Genomic DNA, 9032 nt, shown 5'->3' on the forward strand with positions numbered 1-9032 from the left:
TTTTTATCACTAAAACTTGATTTGCAAAAAAACACTATTTTTAATTTTTTTTTATTTTTTGATATGTTTTAGAGGACATAAAATGTCAACTTTTCAGAAATTTCCAGGTTGTGCAAAAAATCATTGACCGAGTTATAATTTTTTTAATCAATACTGATTTTTTCAAAAAATCGAAATTTTGGTCGCAAAAATTATTCAACTTCATTTTTTGATGTAAAATCCAATTTGCAATCAAAAATTACTTTTGGGAAATTTTCATAAAGTGCACCGTTTTCAAGTTAAATCCATATTTAAGTGACTTTTTTGAAAACAGTCGCAGTTTTTCATTTTTTTAAATTAGTGCAAATGTTTGCCCACTTTTGAAAAAAATATTTTTGAAAAGCTGAGAAAATTCTCTATATTTTGCTTCTTCGGACTTTGTTGATACGACCTTTAGTTGCTGAGATATTGCAATGCAAAGATTTAAAAACAGGAAAATTGATGTTTTCTAAGTCTCACCCAAACAACCCACCATTTTTCAATGTCGATATCTCAGCAACTAATGGTCCGATTTTCAATGCTAAAATATGAAACATTTGTGAAATTTTCCGATCTTTTCGAAAACAATATTTTCAAAATTTTCAAATCAAGACTAACATTTTAAAAGGGCGTAATATTGAATGTTTGGCCTTTTTGAAATGATAGTCTCGATTTGAAAATTTTGAAAATATTGTTTTCGAAAAAATCGAAAAATTTCAAAAATATTTCATATTTTAACATTGAAAATCGGACCATTAGTTGCTGAGATATCGACATTGAAAAATGGTGGGCTGTTTGGGTGAGACTTAGAAAACATCAATTTTCCTGTTTTTAAACCTTTGCATTGCAATATCTCAGCAACTAAAGGTCGTATCAACCAAGTCCGAAGAAGCAAATATAGAGAATTTCCTCAGCTTTTCAAAAATATTTTTTTCAAAGGTGGGCAAACATGTGCACTAATTTTTAAAAATGAAAAACTGGGACTATTTTGAAAAAAGTTACATAAAAATGGCTATAACTTGAAAACTACACTAAAGTATTTTTTGATTGCAAATTCAATTTTACATCGAAAAATGAAGTTGAAAAATTTTTGCGACCTAAATTTCGATTTTTTGGAAAAATCAGTATTGATTAAAAAAATCATAACTCGGTCAATGATTTTTTGCACAACCTGGAAATTTCTAAAAAGTTGACATTTTTATGTCCTCTAAAACATATCAAAAAATAAAAAAAAATTAAAAATAGTGTTTTTTTGCAAATTAAGTTTTAGTGATAAAAAGTTAAATAAAAAAATCACCAAATTTTTTTTACCGTGTATTATTTTTTTCCAGTGTAGTCCGTATCCATACCTACAACTTTGCCGAAGACACCAAATCGATCAAAAAATTCCTTCAAAAGATACAGATTTTTGAATTTTCATACATCATTTTTGTATGGACAACTGCCAAATTTGTATGGAAAATTATATGGACAAACAAATGATGCAAAATGGCTTCTTTGGGCATACCGAAGGCACCAAAAAAGTTTCAGTCGGATAAAAAAATACAAAAATTAAAATTGAAGAAAAAATACCGATTTCGTAAAGAATTGCTCAAGTATATAAAACACTCAAAAATTATTCAAAAAAATATTTTTTATACATGAATTGTTTGATAAACATATGAACTCCAAAACCCTTACGCATTTGACGTTAAATTTATCGTCATACTATTTTTACAATCAATTGTTTAAAAAAGTGCGTTAACTTACTTGATCCCAGCATTTTTACAGTCACTAGATTAGCTTCAAGATTAATTAATTGGGCTGGGTTTTCATACATAGTTTCCTTTAGTATAGTTGTACATAACTTACTGCAGTTTGAACCATTTTTCAAAAATTTTGTAAACAAACATTACCAGCTTTTGTAAACATGCTCAATTTTGGTCTAAAAAAAAAATTAAGTTTCTAAATATTTTGCATGCTAAACTTGTTATATTTTGAACACAAACGTACAGGTTTAATGTGAAATTGCTGCAACTTATAGAAAATTAAAAGTTTGGATGAATAAGAAACATTTTGCTTAAGATTTCTTCAAAATGTTGAAAGGGGGATCAAATTACCCCCAACATTTTGAAAATGTCGGTTTAAAAATTATTTTTTTTAAACGCTTGGCATGATTCGAAGAGTTTATCTGATGAAATACCCTTATCAGCCAAACATAGTTGAATGTTTAAGCTTTCAATTCATGCAAAAAGTTCATAGTTTTGTAAGAAATTGACAGAGTTATGTGCGATACAAAAAAGGGGATCAAGTCTCCCCACTCTCCCCTACTGTTCACCTTTAATTTATTTACAGAAAAAAAAAGATGAATCAATCAAATTTATTGTTCAAAATTGCTAACAGCTCTCCTTTTATCCTGATTGATCTTCATCCCAAATGACACAAGAACAATCAATTTCCAATTAAGTCACTCAAATTGCCGCAACAACCAAAACTTGCATTTCTCAGACGTAGTCAAATGAAGCCAATTGAAAATTCATTTTCAATTATCGCCCCGACACAATCAATTAAACCTTTCCACCTGGATTAATTCATATTTCGCCGAAATAAAAAACTTTTTTCATTCAACCCTTACCTCTGGCGGCACTGACCGACCTGCCGACCTGGGAAAGAAAAGGAAGCAATTTTCACGGCTCGTTGATTGCAGAATCCTGCCTTTAGGGGCAATCTCAATGAAATGAAAAAAAAAATGATTTATTCTTCGATTCTTGTTTTATTATTAGTTTTTTATTATTACTTCAACCGATTGCTCCCAATCACTAACGCTAAAAACTCGACAATGGTACTTTTGTGTGAGTGTGTGTGTGTTTTTATTTCTTAAAAATTTAGACCCAAAACTTGTTCTTTTTCCTTATCATTAATTAATTAAATTCTCCACCCCTTCTCCTAAACCGAAGCCCGTCCGCGGCTCGGCTGAAAGTCAAACCCGAGGGGCCGTATCAGACCTTCGTCGTCCGTTTCCTCCAGGTCCACAAACTGGTCCCCGTGGTTCTGGTAGTGGAACCCGTGCGGCGATCGCAGTTCGGCCATTTCGCAGTCCATCATCATGACCTGCGTCGGGTAGCGATAGCTGGCGTCCATGATGTACCCCACGCCACTGGAGTTGTCCGCCGGCGGGGGAAGGTAGTCGATGAACTTGCCACCTCCTGAGCCACCACGCATGGTGGTACAGTTCCGGCTTGGGCCGGAAATCGACACCCGCTCGTAGCACTTGCGGTCCGAGTCGCTCGAGTTGCCCGTGATGATGTCGCCGTCCAGTTTGACCGCGATTTGCATGGCCTGTGTGCGAAAAAACAATATTTAAAAAAAATAACCCTTATAACTCTGCCTTGCCTGACCAGTATAACCAACTCACCTGAATCGCTTGCGCCTCATCCCGCTTCTCGTCCTCCGTGTTCATCGTGACGAACCGCAGCACGAGCAAATTCAACGACGCAGCCACCACCGCCAGCCCAAACAGGATGAAGATCAACGCAAACGCCACGTACTCCGGCTTCTGGTTCAGCGCGTTGTCCTTCTGCAGCGCCACCATGTCCCCGAACCCGATCGTTGTCAGCGTGATGAAGCAATAGTACACCGAATCAAAGTACGACCAATTCTCAAACTTGCTGAACGCGGCCGCTCCCCCCGCGATCGTCAACGAACTCAGCGTCGTAACGACCAAAATCAAATCGATCTCGGACGCGATCGCCTTCTTGCAGTTGAACGAAGTCTTGACCGCGTGCACGATGTAACTGCTCAGCCGGTTGACCCGTTCGCCGATGCTCTGGAACATGACCAGCCCCAGCGGGATCCCGATCGCGGCGTAGCACATCGTGAAGATCTTCCCGCTGACGGTGGACGGGGTCGAGTGGCCGTACCCGATCGTGGTCAGCACCGTCGTGGCGTAGTAGAACGCACCGGAAAACTTCCACTGCTGGCCGGCCTTGTGCGGTTCCGACTTCATGATGACCGTCTCGATCACCTTGAAGTCCTCCGCCGATATGTTGTAGCGCGAGATGAGCACGTTCTCGACCGCTGGAATCAGTGATTTAGGTTAGCAGGAATGTTTTACAGAGTTTTTAGAATTAAATCTACAATTTACTGTGAATCAATTTCATTTTGTGCAATTGGGTAGTAAAGCTCTATGTCAATTTTTATGTACAACGGTAAAAAACACGATCAAAAACCATTTCTGACCACTTTTTTTCATTTGAATGCAAAAAAAATGACAAGACAAGATTTTTTCGATGGATCAACTATGGTCCCCTTGGAACTAGCTGTCAAGTAGGACCTTTTCTGTCAAGGAGGACCGCGAGGTTAATTTTTCAAATTTGATTTAAAAATCCATTTTAAACTCTTTGTTGTCGTTCAAAGGGTCATTGTACTTAGAAAAATAAGCTTTATCGCAGTAAACAATAATATCAGCAATCTAGGCTTCATTTTAGGACCCAATTGTGATTAGGACGAAACCATCGAATTCTCAGCTCTCATGATCAAGTACAAATAAAAATTTTAAAATTTAAAAAACTGTAAAATAAAAACAGGGAAAAACATCCAGAATAGGTTCCAAACGTAAAATTAAACATGTCAAAAATAGTTGAATAAAAACTGAAACTGGATACTCTTCAAGAAGTTACTCTTCTCTAATTGAAAAGTTTTGTCAAAAAACGGGGTTGACATTGAATTCAATCTATTTTTTCAAATATTATTGAATCGATATGACTTGACTCAAGATTCAAATTTACAAATATGTCCACACAATGTCCATGAAATTCAAAACAGGATTTTCCAATAGTGCTTAAAAAAAGTCTCATCAAACATTGCTATTTTGAAATCCGATTAAAACTGTAAAATTAGACCATTACTTTAGCATTCCTGTTATTGTTTCAATTGAAAAACTCACAATTAAATATTTGTTAAAGAAAGTTTATTAAATTTTAATAAACTGATTATTAATTGAAAAAAAACTATATTAGGCAGGCTCAAATATTTTTAAAAGTTTTGGTCACCTTCCCCTCCCTCCAACCCCACTTCAGAATCATCCATTGAATAATGCAAAACAACTGTGTTAAATGTATTTTCAAAAAACTTTTTTAAATTCAAATGTTTTGACTATGGCTTGCAAGTTTTTTTTTTTGTATTTTTCTGCTTATCTTAATTTTTTAGAAAATTTCTGCTCTTTTCAATTAAAACCAATCCGAAACTTTAAAGTCACGATTAACTTATTTAAAGAGCTAAAAACATCTATTTTTGACATATTCAAATGTTGGTATATTTCAGCAACCAGCAAAAAAAGAAAAATTATAGGATTTTTTCAGCCTGTCAAACATATTTTTTGCAAGCCAGCTTTTCCTTCGTTAAGTATTTTTAAATTGCAAAAAACTAAACATTTTTCGAAAAATGTCGGCTTACACTTTAAACTTGAAAACGGTGGACTTCATCATTAAATGTGTAAAGTCTTTTGTATTGCAAACATAATTTTACATGTGAACATGATGTTTAAAATTTTATTGAATAGTTGTTTTTCACATTCTTTTTCAAAAATTTCTGACTCTGGTACCAGATTTTGCACCTCCCTAGACTCTAAAGCAAAAGATGGTTTTTTGTAAAACCCTGAAACTTTTCTATAAATCTTATTTTTTTAATTTTAAATTGAACTTTATGTGATTAAAAATCAAATGAAAAATCGGGATTTTTTTCAGGTTCCCATTTTCTGAAAAGTTCCATTCATAACCTACAACATTGCCGAACACACCATATCGATAAGAAAATTGCCCCTCAAAATTGTTTGGAGCGTTGTATGGAAAAACTAATGATGCAAAATGGCTCTTTTTGACATAGGGAATACATGGTTAAAGTTTCAAACGAGAAAATAATTTTAAAAATCACGGAAGATTAAAACAAGTAAATAAAATACTTGAAAATTGGAATGCTGTAAACTTAAAAAAAATCAAAAAAACGCTCAGGGAATAATAACAGGTATGCTACCGCCAAAAAAGATTCATGATATTAAGGAAATTGTGTCAGACTATAGAAAAAATGATGGTAATATTCATCAGGGAATTGTGAAAGATTTTGTGTGGTTTTTCATCTTTTTCATTTTCATCAGTTTCTGGTTAATTCTCATCAGGTTTACAATTTTACTCATTTTTCAACCAACCAAATTTTTAAAATCCCAAAATTCTTCTTTTTTTCTGTGAGCATAATTTCCTTATATGTTTGGATCTCATGCTTCAAAGTTCAAAATATTCCAAATGCTTTAAATTTATTTATTAAAGTTTGAAAATTAATCCTAAAAAAATTTGCATTTAGAACATCAATATTGTTGAAAAATATTGACTATTTTTTAGTCTTTAAAGTTCTAACTCAAATGATTATTTTTTTTGTTTCAAAAATTTTCATGTTATCATGTTTATGTTTTGAAAGTTATCTTTAAAAACTCCAGCATAAAAACAGCAAGATAACGTAAAATTAAGGAGTATTTCTGTAAAGGTAAATATAAAATGCTTCGAACCTAGGCCGACTAGGTGAGAGGCAACCACGCTTACCCCTACACCACGGGTCCCTGCACCCCTTAACATATTTAACAAATCAAGCTTCATAACTCATTTCACTTTATAGGATTTTCAGATCTCCAAAGTTTCTGGCTCATCGGCAAAATCTTTTGATAACGTATCCAACGATAATTCGCATGATAGATACTAACAATATTTTAATTGGGTCCTAAAATGAAGTTTAGATTGCTGATATTATTGTTTACAGCGATAAAGCTTATTTTTCTGAGTACAATGACCCTTTGTACGACCACAAAGAGTTTAAAATGGATTTTTAAATCAAATTTGAAAAATTTACCTCGTGGTCCTTCTTGACAGAAAAGGTCCTACTTGACAGCTCGTTCCAAGGGGACCATAGTTGATCCATCGAAAAAATGTTGTCTTGTCAATTTTTTTTTGCATTAAAATGAAAAAAAGTGATCAGAAATGGTTTTTGATCGTGTTTTTTACCGTTGTAGATAAAAATTGACATAGGGCTTTAGTACCCAATTGGCTTCAAAAAAGGCTATAACAAACACTAAAATCTTATAACTTGTGATAAGGTTGACAGATCTTCAACCCATTCAACGATAGTTTGCATGACAGAACCGGACAACACCCTTAAGTGCTTATAACTTTCGATAGGGTTGTTCAATCTTGTTGGAACGGTATTTTGAATACCTTCTAAAAAAAGTTAAAAATGTATACAAAATAAGTGCACATTTTTACAATTTTTCGGACTTGAAAATCCGAAAATCTTTTTTTAAGCATAACTTTTGAAGTACTTCAAAAGTGATTTTATAGCCCATACGCAGTAAGGTTAGGAAGGCAAAAAGCTAACATGATTTTACGAAAAAATCAAATTCCAAGTATAATGCAGATTTGTTTACCAAAATAAATAAAAATTAAACAAAAAGACATTATTTTTACATTGTTCTCCATTGTATTACAATTTTCACAAAGAAATAAGAATGAATGAGAAAAAATATGTATATGAGGATTTTTGTTATGGGACCATCCATAAACCACGTGGACACTTTTTTGGAAATCTCGACCCCCCCCCCCCCCCCTCGTGGACAATTGTCCATACAAAAAAAAAATTTTTTGTATGGAGCGTGGACAATCGCCATACCCCCCCCCCTCCTAAAGTGTCCACGTGGTTTATGGATGGTCCCTATCCGGGAAAACCGGAGCAAAATATTAAAAATCTCGGTTTGAGAAAAATCCAGTGATTTTCAATAATGTTCATTTTTTTCTTTTGAAAATTTTGCGATTTAGATCACTGATCTTTGCCCGGAGCTTGGAGCAAGACAGTAAGCGAGAGAGCAACTCTCCCAGATACCTTCCTTTTATCTACTTTGCTCCGGTTTTCATATGCTCCAAAATAACATAGATGAGAGCATTCTTCTCCTGTGATTTTAAGCCTTTAGCAGCATAATTTCTTCGGAAGAGAACTGGTTTTCTTAACCTCCTTGTGATTAAATATACTCGATAAAAAAAAACTACTCGCTTAAAATAAACACAACTGAATAAAAAAAGCATAAAACATAACTTACTTCCATTATGTTGGCAGATGAATCAAAGAAATTAAAAACTGAAAAGAAAGTCAAAACAAATTGAAACCAAAAATCATTCAAAAAGCTCACCACTAAGTGCCTTCCAGCGTTTCTTCTCCGTTTCCGACTCGAGCGCATCGAACACGGCGGCTCCAATCAGCAGGTACGTAAAGGTGCACACAATCAGTGAAATGGTCCGGACATTTTGCTTCTTCATTGCTTGATTTTTTTGGGGGTTTTGTTGACGACTAACTAAGATAGGTTCTAACTTTATCAATTATTGTGTGAACACACACGGAAGGAAACTGGAAGTTACCTAAAATGAGAGGATTCTATTGTTGTATGATTGCATACCTTCGGGCGTTTTGCCCACTCGAAAAGCGCTTACGTGATACAAAGAGCGATGACGACTAGATGACGAGGAGGACAAAAAATACACCGTCGGGGGAGGCAAATTCCACTCGCATTCAATATCCTTGGCCGCCTTGGATTGGGAACGTTCCGGAACGCGCGCGCCTCTGCGGTTCTCTCTAGCTGAGCATCGCGACGCGCGTGTTTGGCCCCACGGAGGTTGGCACACGCAAAAGTTGGAGCTGCTTTTCTCTGGCCCGAGGGAAGACACACGCAGCGAAAACGCTGGAAAATTTCCTTCTATTGCAGATAATTTATCGATCGATGCGAGGGTTTTTGACAGCTCGGCGCGTTTGACGTTTGTTCGCGTCATGCGAGTGTCAAGCAAAAGCAACAAGGATTCGCGCGCGGGACTCGTGTTGTGGTGCAAGGGCGCGTGCGCCACGTGGGCAACACGTGCACTGTCAAAAACAGCTGGAAGGGGTTCGATCGGTGAGTGGAAGCTGGCACTGTGCAAAGGATGTGAAGAAGTAAGCAAAACTGACGTTTCAAT

At 35.3% G+C, this 9032-nt stretch overlaps 1 protein-coding gene across 2 annotated transcripts; it reads right to left on the reverse strand.

Annotated features, from left to right (window-relative positions):
* Window positions 1-2777: 2777 nt before the first annotated feature.
* Window positions 2778-8816, reverse strand: LOC120428654 (two pore potassium channel protein sup-9). Of its 2 annotated transcripts, none has more exons than XM_039593701.2 (4): window positions 8517-8816; window positions 8219-8444; window positions 3413-4074; window positions 2778-3336 (listed from the first exon to the last, which is right to left on the reverse strand). In XM_039593701.2, exons 2-4 carry the CDS (start codon window positions 8343-8345, stop codon window positions 2944-2946), a joined length of 1182 nt encoding a protein of 393 aa, XP_039449635.1. In that variant the 5' UTR covers window positions 8346-8444; window positions 8517-8816; the 3' UTR covers window positions 2778-2943. The 2 variants fall into 2 exon arrangements, with proteins under 2 accessions (XP_039449635.1, XP_052563499.1); XM_052707539.1 differs by having other exon boundaries at window positions 8502-8816.
* Between the last annotated feature and the right edge of the window lie 216 nt (window positions 8817-9032).

The sequence above is a fragment of the Culex pipiens genome, chromosome 2 (assembly GCF_016801865.2).
Source record: "Culex pipiens pallens isolate TS chromosome 2, TS_CPP_V2, whole genome shotgun sequence".
In the NCBI taxonomy this organism is placed as follows: Eukaryota; Metazoa; Arthropoda; class Insecta; order Diptera; family Culicidae; genus Culex; species Culex pipiens.